At 39.8% G+C, this 24,206-nt stretch overlaps 1 protein-coding gene across 1 annotated transcript in view; it reads right to left on the reverse strand.

Moving 5' to 3' along the window:
• The window catches only part of PPL (periplakin), a 47,353-nt gene that overhangs the window by 6,055 nt on the left and 17,092 nt on the right, over nt 1-24,206 (reverse strand). Inside the window, exons 2-21 of the mRNA XM_044659024.1 lie at nt 20,121-20,220; nt 17,804-17,958; nt 16,974-17,094; nt 16,217-16,342; nt 16,073-16,114; nt 15,662-15,823; nt 14,990-15,097; nt 14,390-14,485; nt 11,877-11,999; nt 11,486-11,632; nt 10,486-10,637; nt 9,808-9,905; nt 8,515-8,672; nt 7,771-7,949; nt 7,525-7,663; nt 6,513-6,706; nt 6,207-6,357; nt 1,760-1,843; nt 1,491-1,607; nt 367-459 (exon numbers count right to left, since the gene is read on the reverse strand). Coding sequence (XP_044514959.1) covers nt 367-459; nt 1,491-1,607; nt 1,760-1,843; nt 6,207-6,357; nt 6,513-6,706; nt 7,525-7,663; nt 7,771-7,949; nt 8,515-8,672; nt 9,808-9,905; nt 10,486-10,637; nt 11,486-11,632; nt 11,877-11,999; nt 14,390-14,485; nt 14,990-15,097; nt 15,662-15,823; nt 16,073-16,114; nt 16,217-16,342; nt 16,974-17,094; nt 17,804-17,958; nt 20,121-20,220 — 2,545 coding nt within the window. The remainder of the gene's footprint in view (nt 1-366; nt 460-1,490; nt 1,608-1,759; nt 1,844-6,206; nt 6,358-6,512; nt 6,707-7,524; nt 7,664-7,770; nt 7,950-8,514; nt 8,673-9,807; nt 9,906-10,485; nt 10,638-11,485; nt 11,633-11,876; nt 12,000-14,389; nt 14,486-14,989; nt 15,098-15,661; nt 15,824-16,072; nt 16,115-16,216; nt 16,343-16,973; nt 17,095-17,803; nt 17,959-20,120; nt 20,221-24,206) is intronic.

Raw genomic sequence — 24,206 nt, forward strand, 5'->3', positions numbered from 1 at the left:
TTACTTAGAGTTGGGAATTAATAGAGTTAATAGTAGAGTTAGTGCATATAAGGAACATTCTGTCAAAATGACTGTCTTAAAAATTCTACAATATTTCCTTGGCTCATATTGGTATATACACATGCAATATTGCTTAGATTTGCAGTATGAAACATAAATGTTAACTTCTATTGTAACTACCATTAGTTTAAATTGTTTTATAGCACTACTGTTTTGACAAATCAGTATCAAGAATTATAGGAGCTTATTTTCTAAAATAGTAACATGATCAGAACCTTATAGGATGCTGCTTTGGAGAAAGAAAATGTCATTAATTTTCAACTGCCATGGGTTAGTTTTTACATTTTGAATGAAATGATATATTACCTGTCTCAGAAGATTCTGAGCAAATTCCAAATTCTGTAATCTTTGTCTGTTGATAGCATTAACTTCAGTGAATTTGGCAGCAAGAAAAGCTTCCTAGAAAACAGTTGTTTTATAGAGAGAAGTTAACACAAAAGAAGTGACAGGCTTAGGGGAGAAGTGGGATAAAGAGCCTAAGAATATAGGCATGGAGATGAACTTCCTGTCTTGGGGCTTCAATTCAGTTATTCACATAGAAGTTATTCACATCTTTCCTTTGGGAATATAAAAGTAGTCCCTGCAATGTCTGTCACTATATGACACACTAGGCATTTTATGATCATTGTTTAAATAATGTTAAGTGCACTAAGGGACCTTGGTATTTAAAAAAATTTAATAGTGAATCTTTTTGTTAGATAAAAATCACATTCCTCTCCATCTTTTACATCTAGATTTTAGTATTTTAGGTTTCCTTAAGGTGAACACAACTGCAAGAAGTGTGTCTTACTGAGAAAATAGCATCATCACTTACAAAAGACAATACAGCTTAGGATTGGAAAGGTATTTAATCCAATTCTTGCCCAGTGAATAAATGTCTTCTATATTACCCTCCACAAGTTCTCTGCTTAAAGACCTCTGGTGATAGGGGACTCACCTATTAAAGTATTCTTTTCTATTTTAGGACAACTCTAATTGTTAGAAAATTCTTCCCTATATTAAGCTGAAATCTGCCTCATTATGATTTCCACCCACCAGACCTCGTTCTTTCCTTGGAAGATAAGCAAACTGTGACAGTCTTTCAAAGGGTGAATGCAGGGAGTATGTGATTGCTAAGTCTTTTTTTTTTTTAATAGTCTCATTACCCCCAGTTTCTTCAATCCTCACTGACAGTTTCAAATTACTTCAATAACTTGATTTCTGTACATTTATTCTTCAATTTGTCAAAATACCTTTAAAAATTTTGTGGCTGGCCTCTGACACTTCCCTAGCTCTGTGACCCTGGGCAAATCACTTAACCCAGACTGCCTTACCATTCTTATGCCTTGGAACTGACACTTATATTGTGGTGGTTGCTCTGTGACCAACTTTAAGATATTGCTTTGACTTTGTGTGAATTTCAAATTTGCCTTACTACTGATAATCTTTACCTCTTCCTTTACTTTGGCTGCAGGAGATTGAAGTCTAGCCTTCTTGTTTGTGTGGACATTCCTTCCATTCTCCAGGTCAAGAAGGGATCTTAGTTTTTCAGCTTCTAACTCATAGTCCTAGATAAATTAACAGAGATGCCAGTGAGCCAACAGGAGCAGTACTCAGATTGATCTCTAGTGTGCTTCAATTAATACCCATCCAAAGACTCCCCTGAAACTAGCTTTCACACCCTTTTTGTTTAACCTATCGAAAAGTTTTTGAGTCTCACCTTCACAGCCTGCTGATACTGCTGGGCGTGGTCATACACTTTCTGCACCTCTTGTTCCCAGCCTCCAATTTCATCTAGGAGGTTCTGCAAAACAACAGAAATGTCCACAAAAATCCCATCCCACAACAAACACAGCTGCTGAAAGAGCTTGGTGCTCTAGGTTTTTAATTAATACTCTGGTGAAGGAGACATATTAAAAGATCATGTAAATTTACCCCCAAACAACTTGAAGGTCCTGAGTTAGAGGGCCAAAAAGAAAGTGGTAGGGAAGAAAGTGCAGTGGGTTCAACAAAATTCTAGAAGCAAAATTTCTGCCTTTGTAAGGCAGATCTTTTTGTTTGCTTGAGGGAAAAAATTGTGGATGGTGCAGTTCTCATTTCCTGATACCTACTCTTGGGATTCCAGGTTAGCTACTTTCAATCCTAGGACCTGGGAAGAAAGATGCTGTTATTTGTAATCACAGAGTGGAAAAATGGATTTTTGAGATCATCTAGGTCAATCTGAACAAGAGTCTTTTGTCTCTTACCAATGGCCTATGACTTCCACTGGAAAACTTATGTGTGTACAACTATATCTATACTGCCAAAAGTGAGCAAAATTTCTAGTGATGGTGAACCAACTACCTCTTAAAGCTGCTGATTCTATTTTTCTATTTTGAGGTGGCTTTAATTATTAGTAAGTTTTTCTTTATCTAGTTGATATTTGCCTTTCTGTGATTTCTACCCATAACTCTTAATTCTGTTCTCTGAGGCCACACAGAGTGAGTCTGATCACATCTGGCTCAAGATTGTTGTCTGAAGAGAGACTCATATGCCTATTTTGGCAAAAATTTGAAATTCAAACCATAATCAAGAAATATAATGATAACTAAAGTAAGAGACTTAATTTGTCCCAGACAATGAGCAACAGGAAAGGGGCCACCAGCAAAACCAGAACTAGCATAAACAAACTAACCTTCAAGGTTGTATCTAGAAGTCACAAGAATAGAGGGCTGCCTGGGAAAAGTTGCAGAAGAGTCAGAAATTCACTGAGGAAACTGGAAATTACCAAGAGAAGCAACGAGCAGTTCTGCTCAGGGACCTCAAGATTCCTAATAGTCTTGTTTTGAGATTCCAGAGAGAACCCTGCAGATGCAATACTTTGAACCTCAAATATAGGGGTGGGGATACCAGGGGAGGTAGTAACCTCACTCAGGACATGGAAATCAGAACAGTAATACAAAGTGAGATTACACAAGGTCAATTGCCCTATTCAGAAGTGCAGCAGAAGGTAGAACCTGGCACAAAGTCCTGATTCAGGTCTACAGCTAGAAAGATGAGTCAAACAGAGAAGACACTAACCAAAACAAGTCTATATTCTCTTCCACATGACTGTACTTGAATTGAAATACCTGAAGACAATTATTTCTCCTCTGAATTTTCTTCTTCATACCAAGCATCCTAGTTCTTGAAACTACTACTTCTATGGCCTTTATACTCTTACCACCCTACCCGACGCCAGGATATTTGTTGTGCTTTTCTTCCTCAACTCCACCTCGAAATCCTGAGCTTTCTTTTCTCAGGTGTCATCTTCCATAGAAAAGCTTTAATGATCCCCAGCTATTCATGCTCTCCACTAACCTAAAATTACTTTGTTTTTATTCTATATATTATATATGTGCCCTTTATCTTTCTATCCATCTATTCATCTATCATATCATTCATCGGTCATCCTACCTATAATTTATTTCCCAAGTAGAATGCAAGCTCTTCTAATTTTTATCTGTGTGTCCACTGTCTGACACACACTAAGTGCTTAATAAATGCATGTGGAATTGAATTGAACTTCACTTTATTCATGTCCCTCCAAAATGTGGCATCCAGAACTGAATACCATACTTTAGGTGTCTTCATACTGTCATTTCTTTTAACCCTTTCATGTTACACTGCCCCTGTCCTCGAACAGGACCCCAGGCAAGCCTGCTATATACTTGGTGCCCAACTGTGGGGCATGAAGAAAACAGCAAGATTTAGTGCCTGGAGAAGTTGTCATAACTTCTTTGTTGTCACAGATAACACAAGATTCTTCCAGTTAAGTGTGCATAAAAAAATAGTAGAGTGGTTGGAGGAAAAGCAGGTCAAGTTCCATTTTTGCTGTGGGCTGGCAGAAGGAACAAGTCTGCATTCGGGGTGGATCTGCAGCCCTGACAACTGTAGATTTAAGGACTGGCACAGGGATAGTTGCCCAGCATGGCTTGAAAAAATCCATCTAGAAGAGAGAGGTTGGCAGGGGGGCTGGCAGGGATCCAAGACTTTGGGGGACTTGTGCCCCACCCCTCACCATCTGGGTGGAAGTCTTGGTCAAGAAGCTTCTTAGCCACCAGTGTGAGTATAAGATCACAATTCACAGTCAAAGTAAAGGAGAAGATTTTTTTCAAAGTTGAATTTATGGCAAGCCCTACAGGCTTTAGAAAAACACTTTTGTTTACTAATGAATCAAGCAGCAAGAAAAAAGAAAAAAAAAGGCAGGGTAGCTGAGATGCAGAATGTCTCACAAAAGCATTTAAAGAGACAGTACCCTGAAAAAATGCAAGATGGATTTTTTTCAGTGAAGTTTTAGACTGATACCGCATTAGAAAATTTTTTTTCTTTTTTCTCTCAAGATCTTGAGTAAACACCTTAATTTTTTTTTAAACCCTTGTACTTCGGTGTATTGTCTCATAGGTGGAAGATTGGTAAGGGTGGGCAATGGGGGTCAAGTGACTTGCTCAGGGTCACACAGCTGGGAAGTGGCTGAGGCCAGGTTTGAACCTAGGACCTCCTGTCTCTAGGCCTGACTCTCACTCCACTGAGCTACCCAGCTGCCCCAACACCTTAATTTTTAAAAGCATGCTGTCAACAATTTGTTTTCACTGTTGTTGTTTCTTATTTGTTTTCTTTTGTCTGTCACATGTGGAAGTCCTGTCTGTGTGTGTTTTTTCCTAATTGGTTGTTCACAAAATGCACTTCAGAGTCCTCTAAACTCGATAGAGTGTTCCATAATTTTTCTTTTTTCCTATCTTCTAAGGACCCTCTGAGAAAAGAAAAAAGATTAGTTCGGAACACAAAAGGAAATTTTGTTCCATAATTGGCCATTCACTTAGATTTAATTTTAAAGATTTGACATATATAACTTTGGAAAATTGCTAGGTTTGGATGATTTGTAAAACATTGTTAATTGTAAAAGTATTCATTAGGATTTGTCACCCTTCTACATCACTAATGATATTCATGATTGGCTTCACCAGATATAGGGATGGATTTATGGAGCAATGCACAACTTTTTCACACATGTACTTTTAGTCTTAATGAGCATCCTTCTCTACATTTGTGCTCTGTTCTGACCCACTTACCAAAATCTAAATGGAGAGATGCAGTGAACTTAAAGGGTTAATTTCACCCTTTGACATGTTCCCCTCTCCCTTTTTGCCTTTCTTGCTTTTAAACAATTAAAGGGGAGATTTAGGGGACCAAGAGGTTAAATCCTGCTGAATTCTCCCTCTACTATCCTGTAAGTTCACAAAGAGGACAAGATATGGAAAGCAGAGAGAATTCTCCTCCCTGGCTCCAGAGGCAGGCTCTTGTCAAAATTATTTTTGTTGACCATGGGCTTCCCTTAATGAGCTACCTTGGTAGAGAGTAGATAAATATGTGTATTGCTTCTGGCTGAGGGGCTGGAACAGCAGAAACCTGAGAGAGCAAGTAGAAGCCTGAAGCCTGTTGGAAGGAGAGCATGATAGAATAAAGACTGTGAGAAGCCTGCTGGTGACAGGTGTCATTTCTTTTAACCCTTTCGTGTTACACTGCCCCTGTCCTTGATCAGGACCCCAGACAAGTCTACTATATCATACCAAGGCAAAGGATGACTGTCACTTCTCTCTTTCTGGATATAGTGTCTCCATCTAAGGCAACATCAGCATTTTTGGCTGGCATGCCTCATGGTTAATTCCCATTGAACTTATATTCCACTAGATCTTTTTCTTATGAATTGTTGTCTAGCCATATCTCTTATTTCTGTACTTATGAAGTTGATCCAGATATAGAACTTTTACCATTATCCCTATTCAGTACAATCTTAGATCAGTCCATTCTTTCATTCTTGATTCCAATGCTGATTTCCAGTATATTAGCTATTTATTTAATAGCTTTTTTATTTGCAAATTTGATAAGCATGTAACCTATATTTTTATCTAAGTCATAGATTTAAAAAAAATCTTGAATAGAACAGGGTCCAGGATACACTCCTGGGGAAGGTTGCCAGAAGTCTTTCCATGTTGATTGCAATTAATAGTTACTATTCTGGGTGTAAGTCATTTAGCCATTTTGAAATCTACCTTTTCTACATTTGTGCCTAGCCTTTCCATGGTGACTCATCTATGTCTACTCTTCAGTATGATGATCTCTATAATATAAGGAAAGAGCCTTCTCACCTTTTGATTCTTTAGCTTTGTTTCCACTTGACTTAAGCTGTCAGTTTCTTGGGGCTCGTAACTGGGAATATTGGCCAGAAACTGGGTCACATGATCATAGCCGCTGCGGTAGTCAGAATATGCACCTTTAGCTTTCTGTAGACTCTGAGACCTAAAGTGAGAGAAAGCCATTGCTGGTCTTTTGTTTTTAATTCTTTAATGGTTTCTGCAGAAATTTCTTCTGTGCCTTCAAGCATGAAGACAAGGGACCTGACACTGTGTGTGGTTTATACTCTCCAATCTGAGGTGAATGAGCCAAAACCTTACCTGTTGTTGATCTGCTTAATGAGGTTGTCAAACCGTTGATTGAGTTTGTTGACTTCTGCTTCCTGCCGCTCAATATCTGCACAGTGCTCTTGGAACCGGCTTGCCAGAGTACTAGAGCACTTCTTGGTTCTTTGCAGGTTCTGGTCAGCCTCACTGAGGAGGGATCTCTTGGCTTGCAGTTCAGAGGCAATGGCCTGAGAAGGAAAGAAGGAAAAGAAAAGGTAGTAATGACATTGTAACCAGAATCTTTCATGAGCCCTGTTCAAGTAACTTAAAGTATCTCTAGCACTTGGAAACCTTTGATTGAAATGGAATTAATTTTTTTAAAACCTTTACTTTCATCTTAGTAACAACTCTGAGGCAGAAAGGCAAGGGCTAGGCAAATAGTGTTAAGAGTCACACAACCAGGAAGTGTCTGAGGCTGGATTTGATCTCAGATCCTCCTGATTCCAAGTCTGGCACTCTTATCTATGGTGCTACTTACCTTCCCCTTGGAATTCAATTCTTTTTTTTTTTTTTAAACCCTTACTTTCTGTCTTTGAGTCAATACTGCATATTGGCTCCAAGGCAGAAGAGTGGTAAGGGTAGGCAATGGGGGTCAAGTGACTTGCCCAGGGTCACACAGCTGGGAAGTGTCTGAGGTCAGATTTGAACCTAGGACCTCCCGTCTCTAGGCCTGGCTCTCAATCCACTGAGCTACCCAGCTGTCCCCTGGAATTCAGTTCTTAAGAGAAGAATGTTTCTTTTTAAAACCAGTTTACTCAATCTAATCTCAGGATGTGTGGATTTTGGAAGAGACCTCAGAGATAGATCTCTAGTCTAGTCATTTAGTTCAATCCCCTCTCATAACTGTTGAAACTGAGACTGAGATTAGGCAACTTGGTCAAACTTGCTGGGATAGAGATTCAAATCCAGGTCCTTTGACTCTAAATCTTATGTTCTCTTTTTATTACACCACCCTGAAAGGGTACGATAAGCCCTTTCAGCCCACGTAGCACAGGGGATCACTCACTGCTAGCTCCTGCCTCTTGTTATCCAGTGACTGTTCATTCTCGGGGACTGTATCATCTAAGGAGAGCTGGTTCTCATACTTGGACAGTAGCTCTCTACCTTGCTGAAGGCTGCTTTCAAGGCGATTGGCTCCATCTACCCTGTAACACAAAGATATGAATACAGACCTGGTATGGAAGCTTTTCCTCTCCCCATGACAAAATGTTTCCCCAAATATCATTAGATTCCACATCCCCTTTTCACTTACTTTTCCTGAGCCGAATTGAGTAGTTGAACAAGACGGTCATATTTGTGGTTGGTATCTTCTACCCGTGTCTTTAGCAATGGAGCACTGCCACTGTCAGGGAGTGCTCCAATGAAGGCATCACACTCCTCAGTGCTCCGTATCTTTTCTGGCTCAATTCGACGAAGCTCATTGGTGATATTCTGCAACAACCAAAGAATCCTCAGGGTCCTATGCTAAACTAGCCATTTCCTAAGCACTCTGCTTGGAGTATTTGGGCTCCCAGGATAGGATGGGGCCAGGTTGGAAAAATGGAAGACAGCAATAACATTGCTTGGTGGAGTTTAGGCTGACAAGGCTTCTGATCTCATGTGGTAGTTGGAGATATTTTGAGGAACATAGATTCTCTACCCTCATCTCCATTAGTCAGGACCAGGTTTTGAAGGAGTAAAGTCAGAGATCTGAAATTTGATTTTGTTTCTAGCTATAGCTGGTATGTAACTTGTTTTTAAAATGTATGTTTACTGTTCATGCAAACATAAATTGGGGTGGTACACAGAGGAATCACTGGAAATGTGGAAATGTGGACTTTCCTTGGCACAGAAGGAGGAAGCTGAGTTAGGCTAGAGCTTTTTGCCCTATAATGTGACACAGAGGCTCTAAAGGATTCAGAGTTAGGGTGTTTTCATTTAACCTGTAAAGGAGCTGGGATTATAGTTAGTTCTTCTCTTTCCCTACCCATAGCTCTCTCCTTTCCCTGACCATTACCTTGAGGTCCTTGGCCCGTTCAGCACTGTCTTGCACTGCCCGACTCTGTTCAAGGGGAGGCCTCAGGATGGCAGTGATTGCTTTTTCCTGTCTTTCTAGGTCACTGTTCACCTTGTCCAGGCTGGCAAGCAGCTGCCGTCCCTGGAGGTCAGATGCATCTAGGCAGAAAAGAATTAGAGACAAAGGAGGAAGAGACTAAGCCTTAGGGGAATGTGGACAGGTCATCCAAGTAGAAGGAAGGTACCCTGGCTATGGCAAGGGGAAAGTCATGTTGTAGTTTTCTCAGCAGTGACACCCTAACTGCATCTGGATGAAAGAAGAATATTAGGCTGGTGTGAAGGTATCTGCCCATTTTTATTCTATTTGAACAAGAGAGGGTTCTGTAGGAAGGAGCAGAGATACCCTTTCCCCTTGCCCTCCCTCCAATTAACTATTATAGAGCTAATACTTGGGAAGAAGACATCTAATCCCTTTAATTACAACTCTAATCTTCAATTCCACTCTTCTTTTTTTTTAACCCTTACTTTCTACCCCAGTAACAACTCTAAGAAGGGCAAGGGCTAGGCAGTTGGGGTTAAATGACTTGTCCAGGGTCACACAAATAAGAAGTATCTGAGGCCAGATTTGAATATAGGTCCTCTCAACTCCAGGTCTGGCACTCTATTTCCTGAGCCACCTAGCTGCCCCCAACTCTTTGCATTGTGGCTACTTGTTCTGGAGACCTGGAATGTCTCCCCAGATCTAAGAGAATCATATCCCATTTAGGTAGAGAATTCTTTCACAGCTCTGCTCCTCATTGCCTCATTTTACATATCTTCATGGACTTACAGCTTTCAAAAGAGGGAGAACCTTTTCTCTGGCAGCTCAAGACTCCTAGCTCTCTATGCATACTCCAGAACATACACACTATAGCCAGTTTTGGAGTTCAGGTTACTGCAGCTTTCAGATTTTGGATTACATTTAGTGTCTCTTTAATTTACCCATCTAGGACAAAGAAGTTCAAATGCTCTTCAAAGGATTCTGAAAGGGAAAGCTTAAGAAATGCATTAGGCTGGGGGCAGGTAGGTGGCTCAGTGTGCTGAAAGCTTAACCTAATTATGGGAGGTCCTGAGTTCAAATCTTTCTAACTGTGTGACCCTGGGCAAATCACTTAACCCCAATTGCCTAGCTCTTAATACACAGTATTGATTTTAAGATGAAAGGCAAGGGTTTAAAAAAAATATGAATTAGGCTTAGAAGAGCCAGGGCTCTAGACTCAGAAGAAGGAGGGAAAAGATAAGCTTTTGTACATACCTCCAGGATTCTCTGTCTTGAGTATCTCATATCGCTGCTTTAGAGCAGCCTTACTCCCAGCTGCTTTCTGCTTCACACTCCGGTACTGATTGCTTAGGCTGGAAATGAAGCAAATACCTCTAAAGTAAGTTATATGCCTGAACCATTTTGCCTCAAGTTTTAGAATATACCCCTATACCTATATAGCTTCATAATGCTGACCAGGTTTATAGGATTTGTCTCTTTTCATCTCCTGAGCCCTCATGAGATTATCAACACCAGCCCATACAGTAGGAGGTCCAGGGAGGTAGTGGTGACTGAAATTAGGAGTGGGCTAAAAACTTCTAATCAGCTATATTGTTTTTTTTAAACCTTTAAATTCTGTCTTAGAATCAATACTGTATATTGGTTCTAAGGCAGCAGAGTGGTAAGGGCTAGGCAATGGGGATTAAGTGATTTGTCCAGGGTCACCCAGGACATGTCTGAGACCAGATTTGAACCCAGGACCTCTTGTCTATAGGCCTGACTTTCAATCCTATCACCTAACTGCTCCCAAGTCATGGTTTTGGATGAAAAAGACACACTGAGGAAGCTCCCAGGGTGAGATGGTAGATGAGCAAAATCTTAGATGCTTACTTACATTTGCTTATAAATCTCAAAAATCTTTCTAGAATAAGAAGGACATTCTCCATAACATACCTGTCAGTGAGTGCAAGGGCCTCAGGGTCAGTAGGAGGAATCATGAAACAGACAGCAGGGGCATTGAGCTTATTTCCAGAGCTATCTGTAATATCCCAGTTCTCTCCATGGTTCTTCTGTAGAGTGTAACTATATCCTCGAGAAATAAGGCCCTAAAGAGGACAGGCCACAAGAATTAGAGGAGACACTTCATTTCAACTAACTGGTAGAAAAACCCTAAGAAGTGGCATCTTTTAATCTGCCTAGGAATTACTTGTTCCCTCTTGGCTTCGTAGACAGAGTAGGGACATTTCTGGCTGTGACTAAGACCTAACCTAACCTGCAGAGTGAGCATAGAAGGAACATCCTAGTGCAGTGATGGCAAACCTTTTAGAGACTGAGTGCCCAAACTGCCCTCTCACACCACATGTGAGCTCACACCTTACCCCAGACAGGGGAGGGAGGAAGCGCTCCCATTGGGCAGCTGGGCAGAGGGATGGGTGATGTGAGAATTGTCCTCAGGTACAGTGAAGAGGGGGAGGGGAGCAGCCCCCTCTGGCATGCATTCCATAGGTTTAACAACATGGTCCTAGTGCACCATTTTTCTTTCTGTTTTTGGATCTAGGGGCAATTCTATCTTCAAACATGGTCCCTTCGCAGCAGCAATCTATTTCTTTAGAGAGGCAAAGTCTATGCTCTCTATCAGGGAGCCTTGGCCACTCTCCAACCTCTAGAACAGGGATCGGCAGCATATGGCTCTGGAGCCATATCTGGCTCCACCTCCTGACTGGCCATTCCGGGCAGAGCCCCAGGATGTGCTCCAGGGGGCCCTTCAGCTCCCCCACCCCATATTCCAGCGCCTTCTGCCTCCATCCTCCTCCTTCTGTAGGCGTTTATGGCTCTCACAGCCAAAAAGGTTGCCGACCGTTGCTCTAGAATGTAGATTTTCATTCTCTTGTACAGAAATACTCCAGTTAATGCCAAGCCAAGCAATCCCTCATTGAGGGGCAAGCTGGTTTACCTGCTCATTTTCAAAATCACAAAGTGCTTCCACAGGGATAGGTTTGAGAGGTGTTTCACGGCGATACTTGAGGGGTACCACTTGCTGGCCACGTTTCTGTAGAGACCGTATCACATCATCATACTTGTCCAGAGCTTTTTCCTGATCCTAAACAGGAAGACAGGAGTCTTAAACCCAACAATTCTCCCTAGAGATAGGTGGGGTGTGTCTGATTTCAGAGCAGGCAATATTCTCAGAGTCACACTGACAAAGGGCAGTTTGATAGGTCAGTGGTGGACTACAATCCTAAAGTGATGTGAAAGGGGGTGGTTTCTAAGATCTGGGTTGGGAGGTTGGGAGAGGGAAGAGACGCCCTTAAGCTAGCTGTGGGGTGGTTGGCCCAAACACTCACATCCAGTTCCCGTAGCAAAGATTCAATTTGGTATCTGTCTTTGAATTCAGGACTATATTTCTGGTTTAGATCTGTGTCTACTTTCCTCAGCAACTCCTGGGCATCTTTGACATCTTTATGAAACTGTGGAGGACAAAGTAACAAATACATCACAAGCAAGAAACTCATAGCTCCTAATGACTTCTGAAGGGAGAAGGGAATTTGAGGGAGAAGCCAAGCATCCCTTCTCAGTCTAATTATTGATATGGATAAGTGAGTCACTTGTTTAAGGGCTACCATTCCCTACTGTGGGTTTTTTTAAAAAAGAGGATTGTCCTTCCTTCCTTAGATCCCCATAGCCTAAGCAAAAAATGCTGGGGTCACCTTTATGCACAAATCACCAATGCAAGAGAGCCCTCAGGGCTTTAGGACTATTTGAAGGGGTACTAAGGACTGTTGCCCCCCACCTCAGCTCCCTAAAGGCTCTGTTTCTAGCAACATTTCCTTAACACAAAGTTTTTGCTAAATAACCATTTGAATATTTGCTTGTTTAGAATTCATTAACACAGTGGATCATACCAGCATGCTAATGCTTCATAACCTTCATGCCAGCCTGGTCTTGCCATGCAGTTAGATTTTCCATATACTTTGCTGGCTCCTCTTCCTTTTCTTGCCCCCTAAATGTGGATATTACTTAAGGTTCAATCATCTTCTGCTCTTTTCTCTTAATAGTTTTACTCCTGAATTCTCTTTCATTCTCTTCAACTATCACCTCTACATAGATTGACTATAAAACACACATCTCCATCCTATGACCTCTAATCTTAGTTTTAGTCCCACCTTTCTAAATTTCTGCTTAATACTCCTCAATATGTCTAAAATGAACTTTCCATCTTTCCTTCTCAAGCCACCTCTTGGTTACCCTGGTTTCTGTCAATGAATTATGTCATCATTTCCCAGTTACTGAAATTTAGAATCACTTTGAATTCTTTATCTTTTTTTGCCTCCCATATCCATTTGGTCATTAAACCTTGTTGATCCTTTTATACATTCTGATACTTTCATGCATCTGTACTTTTCTTTCTAACCCCATTAACCTTCCTCCCCTGCCCTTACTCCCTTTACTCCCCAGTTCTTATCACTTTGTTCCTGAAGAATTCATTCTTCACTAGGTTCCTGGTCTTCATACAAACTGCCATCTAATGAATATTCCTCACACACTGTTTTCATTTAATTTTCTGCTTGGACACACTCAGTTGGCTTTCAAAATATTAAGTTTATGGTATAGTGCTTTAAGGTTTGCAGACTTATCACATTTGATCCATTTAACAATTCTGAGAAGTAGCTATAACATATATATGTACATATATATATATATATTTATATACATGACAAAACTGAGGCAAATAAAGATTAAGTTGCCTGATGTCAAATGACCAAAGCATGACAGGATCAAGACATAAAAAGCTAAAACTAGGTCTTGATCCCAGGGCATCAAAATTGAGAAAATACACAAATTTACACCATGCAAATGCCACTGGCTTTCCAAGCAGTGGTTTTGTGTTGTTCTGGAGGTTCCCTTCTTGGGACCCAGTGTTCAATAGTCTCTGTCTCCTCCCACTAGATGGAATCTTGGGTATATTCTTACCCACCCCTTCCTTCCACCATGGGCTGCTATCTGGTGTCTAACCCCCAAGACAACAGAGGGGACATTTAGTGCTAGTTGTTCTGAGCACTTTTCCATGCTATTTAATTGCTAGTTATGGCTTTGACTCAAATCCAATCCAGTGTTCTTACCACTACACCGTGCTATTTCCCATGATTTCCTGGTCTACTAATTCATCCTGCATATTCTTGCCTTTATTTCTTTGTTCACGGCATTTGTTCCACCTCAAATGCTCTTCATTTATCTGAATCTTACATATCCTTAAAAGGCACAATTTAAGTCCTAAGTCCTCTGTGAAACCTTTGCTGAACACCCCAGCTCATAGTAATCTGTCCTCCTTCCTAAACTCCTTCAGTCCTTATTAACTACATAACATGTACATATTACCTTATATCACAAATAACTTTTTACATACATAATTTTTACCAGTTACAGTGTATATCATAAATTCCTTAGTGACAAGGACTAAGTCTTATACTTTGTATCATTCTTGGCATTTGCCATAGCTCTTTACACATAGTAAGTCCCTTATAAATACATGTTGATCAATTTTGGGTTTCCTCCTCCTTTAATTCTCTCTAGTACCCCGCGGATCTCACAAGAAGATAAAATTGGGAAAATTTTGGAGGTCTTTGGATTCTGTCTTTAGGTTTTCCTGTGAGTATTTGTGCCCCTTGAAAACACTCAAAAAGGGGGAATTCTGATGAAATAGTTGAGTAATCCCATTTCCCCTTCATCATCTCAAAATAGCTAGAAATGCATAAAATAAACCAACACCAAGAAAATATAAAAACTAAGGACTCTGAAAACTCTTGTATCAGCTGGTTTAGGAACAAATGAAGTGCTTAAGAGTCAGTTCCCACAACACCTGGTGATAATCCTCCATGTATTTCAAATGACTCTCCTCACAGATGAGCAGGTTCAGATATTCCTTCCAGTCAGCATGGACTGCCTCCATATGAGCCTAGGAGATGAAGAAAGATAGTATTCAGGTTGTAGTAGAATCACAACTGGTAGACCTATGTGTGAGTAGAGTTCCTGAACTCAGACAGGAGGTCAGGACTGGAGGTTGCCAATCAGAAGGGTGTTAAACGGAACACTGCTAAATCAGACTCTATCAAACAGAAATCTGACCCTACCAATAGAGCGAGATCTAAGAAAGGAGAAGGGAAAGGGAGGCCACTTTGAGATTGCTTACAGTACAGGATGTCTGAAAGATGAAGTGAGTGAGATGCATAGAATAGAGGGTTCAGCACAGAGCCAAAATATGGAGAATGTGTGAGTGTGTGCACATGGGCACAGGCTGGTATGGTTGGGAGAATGGAACCATACACTCATTGAAGGAAGTGGAAAACAACAGTTAGATGAATTGATGAGACGTTTGAGAACTTGGGCATGGATGACTATTGGTTCTCATAAGAGGATGAAGTAGAGAAGTTGTTCTAAAAGTCTTTTAATTGGGCAGTACCTCAATCGAATTCCTCCCTGGGTGTTCAGCAGCCAGCAACAGATCACCCTCACTGTGTAGCTTATTAATTCTCTCCTCTTTGGCCTCCAGGTTCCGGTTGATGAAATTCTAGGAAGTGCAATAGTATATTTCTCTGAAGTTCTTTTGTGTCTTCATTCCTTATGTACTTATCTTCCACATGACCTATAGATTGTCACCCACTCAGGCTCTTGAGTCCATTCACATGTCTAAAGATCTTGCATAGTCTGAAACTGGGCATTTTTCTAAGGAAATATGATTAGGACCTTGTCATACCTGTGCTCACATATAGCTAGGGATGAAATATTCTCATAGTTCCTAGGTAGAGAGCTAGAAAGAGCTTTAGAGGCCATCGAGTTCAGCATCCTGATTTTACAGATGAGGACATGCAGTCCTGGAGAGCCAGAGATTGGCTTTAAACTTAGGACTTCAAATCCATTGCTCTAATCCCGTTTTCTTTTTGCTTTGCGATTGGGATGAGGGCCCCAGCTGCCTCTTAGATACCAGGGCCTCCTAGTAACTGAAAAGAACTATGAATTTGTGCTGGAGATATACAGAGGTTCTGATAGGACTGTAGGGACCCAAACTCAGCTAATCAGGTGTTCTGGACACTTCAGAAGCCATTGTCTGAGGGGGAAAATCTGAGTTAAATACCTCATACTGACGTCGGCGGCTAGGATAGTCTAGATTGCGGTCACTCCAGTCATATTGCATTCGACCTTTGGCCTGCTGGTCCAACCAGTATAGTTCATTAGTGCAGCGCTGCATGTAGTCCTGAAGAGAGCTCAGGTGCTGTTGTCTTGCCTGGGATCCTGCCTGTTCAAGACAGAAGAAACAGATATGGGTCCTGGTCTGCTGCTTCACTTCTGCCATATTGTCAGCCTTCCTGTCACTGATACAGCCTGGGGAGAGTACAGTTTCCCAAGATCTGCCTCTAGTAGTAATTATTCTTCTACCTGAGTATGAGGGATATCTCTACCTTCTTACTGTTCCATGGCCCCATCCCTCATGCCTGGTCATACTCTCATTTCTTATTAACTTTTTACTAACAGAGGAATTTCTTACCAGCAGTTTTTGATACTTGGCCTGGAGGTCACTGTTCTGTTCCTATGAATAAAAAGGCACAACTTAGAACAGAAAAACCCAGACTCCCTTCTCTCACCCTCTCCCTGTTCTTGAGAGTTTTTTCCCCCATATTTTCAGCTGTACCTTATCTCCTTCTTTGGTGATATGGGGTCCGATAGCTTTGACCTCATTATGAAAGATGTTATGCTCCTCTACCTGGTGGTCGACTAATGGCAGGTCTGTCCCAAAGTTTTGATTGCCAAGCATATCCTGGAGTACAGGGAAGGTAAGGGAAGTTGCAGGAAAGAGAGAGAAAGTGAGGACATAGAGGTCTATGCCTAAAGCACAGGCAGCATTCTTAAGACTATCACATAGTCATTCATCCACTCCTCACCAAACCCTATAATGAAGTCCTTTCAACCTCAATAAGGTATTCTTAACTAACCCAGATGAATTCCCATAAATCAGGCAAGGGCTCCTACACTTGACCAGTGATAATAACAACTTACATTAATACCTTATTTCATATATATCATCTCATTTGGTTTTTGCCATAACCTGTGAGACAGGGAGTGCAACTATTATCCACATTTTATAGATGAGGAATCTGAGGCATGGTGAAGTTAAGTTACCTTCCCCAAGGTCAAATGGCTACTAGATGGCAAAACTTGGATTCATTTCGAAATCTTCTGACTCCAAATTCAGGAATCTTTCCTCTTAAGGGAAATAATGGTTAGGAGACAACTTCCCAAACTTATATGTCTCTTGACCAAATCTAGGGACTCTCTCTAGAAAGCACTGAGCAAGCTCTGATTCTCACGTGATAGCCAGTCCATTTTTCTGTCACCTAGCATCTCACTGATAAGCATTTAAAGGAATGCCTTGCAGGAAGGGTCATTACCAGTTTCTCATCAACCACAGATGACCAGTTGACCTGTGGATCCACTTCTTTAACAGTCAAATTGTAAATCTGATTGTGCTTCATACGTAGGTTTGCCACTCTTTCCTTCAACTGCCGGATACTGAGGAGAAAGAAAATCCAAATTCATCAGCAGGGATCTGTAAAGTGATGATTTTGACATGTGTCTCCAAAGTTAGCATGAAATAGTGGATAGAAAGATAGCCTGAAAGTCATGAAGACTTGAGTTCAGGTCCTGTCTCTGATGCTAAGAATTCTTTAAGATTACAAATTGAAGAGAAGGTGCCATATGTTGTAAGAGGGAATTTTCTCATCTAGAAATTCGCTGTATCAGTTAAGTAAAATTACAGGTCTATGATCTGCCTGTACTTTGTAAGGCCTCTTGCTCAATATTTGACCCCCTTCCACTGGATAGTTCAGGTGTCATTCTCTGCCCCCTTCTTGGCTCGACTACTCCCAAATTCTGAGAAATTTTTTACTTCTATACTGATATCAAATCTAAGAATGAGGAGGCTAGAGGGTTCTGTATTGGTGGAAAGCATTGAAGAAACTTCTGAGAGAAGTTACTCTTGTTGAAATGGAATGAATACCCTGAAGTCAGGAGACAACGGTGTTTCTTATAAAACTAACTTCTTTTTTTTTTTTCTTTTAAACCCTTGTACTTCGGTGTATTGTCTCATAGGTGGAAGATTGGTAAGAGTGGGCAATGGGGGTCAAGTGACTTGCCCAGGGTCACACAGCTGGGAAGTGGCTAGCATCTGCATCTGATACTAATAGGATTTAAACAAACAAGCAATAAAAACTGGACTTACTCTTCTGCAATCATATCTCCTTGGGGGTGTTTCATGTGCTTAGCTATAGCGGCATCTCCCTCCAAAACATAGAGGAGTTTTTCAGATTCAGCAAGCTTCTGGAGGGAGTGTTCTCGGTGTTGAGCAGGCTGGCCCTCCTTAATCTTTGTTAGGTCCTATGGGCAAAGAAAAAAAATCAGGCTGTAGTAGGGAGCACTAATACTGTACAGGAAAAATAGTCAACAAAGGGAAGGTATTTCTTCCAAAGATCAGCAAGTTTGTGTGGATGTATGTGTCTGACTTCAGTATTAATCTGACAATCATAGAATGCTAGAAATCACTGTGTTCAACATTTTATTTCACGAGAAGGGGTTATTCTGTGTGTTGAGATCCTAGTAGAGGTAATTTTTAAAGATTTAATCATGTGTTAGCAAGAACTGGTGTTTATTACTAGATTAGTGGTTCTTAAGGGGTCAGGGGCCATTGAGGGGTTCTTTGAGACCTTTTCAGGGGGTTTGAGAGGTCAAAACTATTTTCATAATAGTGGCAAGATGTTTTAATTTCAAATACTATCTATCTATCTATCTATCTATCTATCTATCTATCACATAAACAAAAGTTCTTTGCGAGGGAGATCATCGCTAATTTCTAGGAGTGTAAAGGGGTCCTGAGACCATAACATTTGATAACTGCAATAGTAGATCATAGGACTGATCATGGTTTTAGAACTGGAAGGGACCTTAGAGGCTATCACTTCTGACTCCTTCATTTTCCAGATGAAAGAACTGAGACACAGAGATTTTGACTGACTTGCCTATAGTTGCATAGTTAGTCTTGATTTTAAGTCAGGATTCCAAATCCAACTTCCTATTCCCTATTAACTATGATGTCTGGTTACTTCTACTTAAACTAAATATCTTTGAACAATGTTAATTAAGAGCTTATCTAATGGGGGCAGCTAGATGGCTCAGTGGATTGACAGCCAGACCTGGAGACAGGAGGTCCTAGGTTCAAATATGAGCTCAGCCACATCCTGCTTGTGTGCCCCTGTGCAAGTCACTTAACTTCCATTGTCAAGCCTTTACTGCTCTTCTGCCTTGAAACCATACCTTCCATCTTAACACAGTATTGATTCTAAGATGGAAGGTATGTTTTTTTTTTAAGAGTTTATCTAATGCCCTGAAAGCGGTTTTTTTGACTCCTCAACAGAGCCTACTATAGTTATGGGCACAAAGCATGTGTTTAGTATATTGCTGAGCCCTCATGACTTCAGTATAAACATTTCCTTTTAGGTATAAGGCCAGTTTCTAACTTCATTTGGTATAAATTAACTTCAGTATATTACCAATGATTATTTCTAATCAAAGAATAGCTTTATAAAAGGCATAAGACCATAAAAAAGTATCCTAAGGTAGCATAGAAGTGGTGTCATCAAATATTGGGTAAAGAAATGGCTAGTTAAGTAACAAGAGTGAGAGAGAAAAAATGAAGAGCCCAAGTTTTTCATATCAAGGACCATGAAATAGTAATAAAAGAACCAAAGAAAATATGTTGGGAATATCTTATATAGAGGATTATAAAAAATTATGGACAAGGATCTAAAAGGACAAGAAATTGTAAATGAATTGAGATATATCTGTTTATCCAACCAAACTGATGGGATCACAGAACTATTTAAGTATAAAACCTATTTTAGCATCTCAAACCATCCAGGATCCATCAGAACTTGGCAAGTCCTTAATCTTGAGGAGACAGCTATTGTTTTTGTTCTTTGGGTCCTGCATTCACAACTACCGTCATGTAACAGCCCTGCTTGGTTATGATTTTGGAGGCCAGCCTTCTATCAAGGAGGATCATACTGCTCATTGTCCATCTACTGAGGAAACTGTGAAGGGTGGGGAGAAAAGAAGTATGAAGAAGAAGATATGAAAGGTGAGGGCTAAGATGTTTATGTTTTAGGAATCAGACTTCAGTTTTTGCAGGAATAGTTAATGCTTCACAGCATGTAGAAGAGAAATCTTATTTTTTATGCCCTCGGACATGGGATTCAATGTAAAAGTAGTTTCCTTCCTCATGGTCACTAAATTTAGTTTATATTACCTCTTTCCTTTAAATAACATTCAAGATCACCATGAAGTCTGACCTTGTTCCAAAGAGTCTAGAGGCAGAAAGCTAGACTTAAAGAAGAGGGAAGTTGGGGATCATGCATAGAGAAAAGAGGAGCCAGCTCCATACTTCACAAAGAGGAGCTGCAGAAGAGGAATGAGTTAGTTGATGCCAAGAGAGGTATGGTGGGATAAGATGATGATTACAGGATAGGAAGGAGCCTAATACTTACACTTTGCATCTTGGAGTCAGTGTCCACGATGTTTCTCTCCACCTGATCAGCATTTTTTTGAAGTTGATCAATCAACTCTGATAACTCTTTACTGGAGATGCTGTAAAGATATGAGCTGATGTTAAGGAATAGGTTTCAAGGATAGTCATCAGAAGCTTGCTCTTATCCTCCCCTAAATCCAAAGACATGGTTCCTCTATTGGACCTTTAATCCTTTCTGATACTGCCCCTTCTGAGTAAGCCTCTGAGCTAACTCCTAGTTTCTTGATGTCCTGACCAAGAGCCACAGATTACTACAGCCACAGATCTGGGTGGAATCTCTTTCTGGTCTTGATAATTTCCAGAGTAGACCTAAGGCAAAGCTTCCTTCCAGGAATATTGTCTGAGTCTTAGGCTACTTGTTATATAAAGCCAACTGAGCTGAAATGTGTTCTTGTTTATCCTTTCTTCTAACCCATCCAATCAATATTTGTTGAACATTTATTAGTTGCTCAATAACATTCTGGTCCTGTGGAGATTATAAATATAATAATGATGGTGAAGATAATGACTATACAGTCAGGAGAAAACTGTTTGAATACCGTCTCAGACACTAGTTTGTGCCACTGGGCAAATCTCTTTTCTTGAGCCTCAGTTTAATGTGTTAAAAAGGATTAACCCTATTTCATAGGGTTGGGGTAAGGATCAAATAAGATCTCTCAAGTATTTTGCAAACCTTAAAGTACTATAATGTAAATGTTATTATCTCCCACCTTTTGGTTAAAAAAATGTTTTCTTCACAACCACTTTGGAAAATGTGTAATATAAAGACCACTATTCTCATTTTATAAATGAAAAAACTGAGGTTGAGAGAAATTTGATTTGCCCAAGGTCCTATAACTGCAAAGTGATAATGCCATGATTTGAATCTAGATCTCCTAACCATATGACTTCTTTCTATGACTTCACAGCACATAAAACAGGGTCCAGAATGTGTTATCAAATGAATGGTTGGTGAACATCTGGAAAATCAAATAGTGATGTAAAAAACCAGCATGAGTTTATTAAGAGTATTCAGTTAGAAGAAAAGACACTGGGGGAAAAAAAAACCTTTGCAGTAAGTACATCTGTTTAAGGTTTCATTTTTTAACATATATAGACAATTTTCAAAGGGAAAAAAATTGAAGCTATCAATAGCTACATGAAAAAATGCTTTAAATCACTAATAATTAGAAAATGCAATTAAAATAACCACTTTACATCCTTAGTTGACAAGAATGAGAAATGACAAATATTGGAGGGGATGTGGGAAAACAGGTGCACTAATGTATTGTTAGAGGAACTGTGAACTAGTCCATTTTGGAAAGCAATTTGGAACTATACCCCAAAAGTTATTGTATGGTACATATTCTTTGACCCAGTAACACTGTTACTGGGGCTATTTGCCAAGGAGATCAAATAAAGAGGAAAAGGATCCATATATATATACAAAAATATAGTTACTCTTTTTTTGTAGTAGTAAAGAGACTGAGGAGATGTCCATCAGTTGGGGAATGGTTGAATGTAACAGAATGCTATTGTACTGTTAGAAATGATAAAGGGGATAGACTTAGAATACGGAATAAAGTATTTCTTTCCTTCCTCCTTCTCTCCCTTCCTCCCTTCCTTCCTTCCTTCCACTTACAAAGAAGTTTGTTTTTCATAACAATATATATATTTGTAATAGGTTTTGGTTTTTTTGCCTTCTCATGGAGTGGGGGAAAGAAGAAGAAGGAGAGAATCTGGAACTAAAAAAATAGTTTGTGCTTTAAAAAGAAAATAGGATTTAAAATAAAAAGAAAAAAAGAACAGATTTTTAGAGTAGTGAGGTATCATGGTAAAGTGGTGTAGTGTCAGACTGAAGGCCCATATTGACTTAGAAAACAAAAAAAATGACACTATTTATGTTTTTTTTTGTTGTTAAACATTTCCCAATTATGTTTTAATATGATTCCGATCATACCTCTATAGTTGTGGCTAGAGAACTAGCCTTGGAGCCATGATACTTCTAAGTTACAGATAATTCATTGGTAGAGGCATTTCTCATCTGGAAATTCTCTATGCCAGAGAAATCAAAGGTCCAATCCTTATCCCTGTCCATACTAGACTTACAGTAAATCAGTGGAATGCGCTAGATATAGTTTACCTAGATTTCAGCAAAGCATTTGACAATGATTCTTATGGTCTCCTTGTATATAAGATGAAGAGATGTGGGTTAGAGTTAGACAATAGTATAATGAAATGGATTTAGAATAGGTTAATAGCTCAATGTCAACTTGGAGAATATTCTCTAATAGAGTGTCTCTGAGAATTGTCCTTGACCATGTGTTATTTAATGCTTTAATATAAAATATGAAGATGACACAAAGCCAGGAGAGGGAGCCAGCACTTTGAATAATAAAGTAAGGAATCTAAAAAAAGATCTTGGCAGGCCAGAACAATGAAGCATGTCTAATAAAATGATATCTAATAAGGATAAATGTAAAATCCTTCATATGAATTCAGAGAATCAACTTTACAAGTATGAGATGGAAGAATGTTACAGTTATGTCACGGTTCATATGGGAAAGATCTGGGGGTTTCAGTGGACTGCAAGCTCATATAATATAATATAATAATGCAAAATGTTGGCCAAAAAAACTAATGTGATTTTAGGCCTATTAAGAGAGGCATAATGGGGGGAAGCTGGGTGGCTTAGTGAATTGAGAGCCAGGCCTAGAGATGGGAGGTCCTAGGTTCAAATTTGGCCTTAGACATTTCCCAGCTGTGTGACCCTGGGCAAGTCACATAACTCCCATTGCTTAGTCCTTAATACTCTTCTGCCTTTGAACCAATATACAGTATTGATTCTAAGATGGAAAGTAAGGTTTTTTTTTTTTTAAAAAAAGAGGCATAATGTCTAGAATAAATGTGAGGTATTATGCTTAATTCTGGATACTACATGTCAAGGATATTAACTAGAGAGCCTCCAGAAAACAGGCAAGTAGGATAGTGAAGTGCCTTAATTATGGTATAAATGACTGAAAATGCTTAGTTTGGAAATAAAGATTTAGGGGAAGGACCAATAGAAGAGCTGTCACGGGGGAAAGGGTTTAGACTTGTTTGCATGGCTCAAGAATACAAGACCAGAAATATTGGATAGAAGTTATGGGAAGGTAGAATTTAGCTAGATAAAAAATTTCCTAATGCTTAAGAGTTATTAAATAATGAAATAAACTGTCTTGAGATGTAGTGAGTTCCTCCTCACTTGAGATCCTCATGTGGGGATGTTACAGAAGAGTTTAAGTTTGTTTTCAATTAGATGGCCTGTGAACTTCCTTCCAACTTGGGAATTTGGTGATTCTACAAGTCCCTGATCTTAAGAAATTTAAGATCCACCTGGGGAGATAAGACACATACAAAAAAAAAATTAAGAAGAAAACACCAGTGCAAGGCAGTAATATAAAAGATAACAGATTAATAAGTACTAAATGAGTTGGATAGAAAATAAATGCTATGAATTCAGAGAAGGGAGAGAGAATTTATGGATTGAAATTTTCAAGGAAAGCTTCTTGGAAATAGCAGATCTTGAAGGATTATCTAGAATGTAGCTAGACAAGAACTAGGTCAATTCTGCAATGCTTTAAGTCAAGGAGATTTTAGAAAGGCTAAGGGGAGGCTACAATGAAAAATTCCATCCTAGAAGGCTCATTGACAATATATAAAGCTTTGTGTGTGCTTACTTCACTGTAAAATTCTTCCTTGAGTATTTTAGTGCCAATTTATCTTAACTCCATTGTCCCTAAGCCAACTCTCATTGTTGGGCCTGTAGTAATTCTAATTCCAAATCATCTATTCTTTGCCCAGTTTGGCCACAGTGTCTATGCCCCACCTCATCCCAACTCTAATATCATGACACAGGAAAACCATATCCTTAACTCAAATAATCCAAATAATTAACCAGTGACTGCTCTCTTCTTTGAAGGACCTGAAGTATTAGGAGAAGGACTTTGCCTCCTCTCATTCACTCACCCAGCCCTAACTAAGCCTCAGTGTCATGGACACACCAGGCTGGTTCTCAAACCAGTTC

The sequence above is a fragment of the Gracilinanus agilis genome, chromosome 1 (assembly GCF_016433145.1).
Source record: "Gracilinanus agilis isolate LMUSP501 chromosome 1, AgileGrace, whole genome shotgun sequence".
Lineage (NCBI taxonomy): Eukaryota > Metazoa > Chordata > Mammalia > Didelphimorphia > Didelphidae > Gracilinanus > Gracilinanus agilis.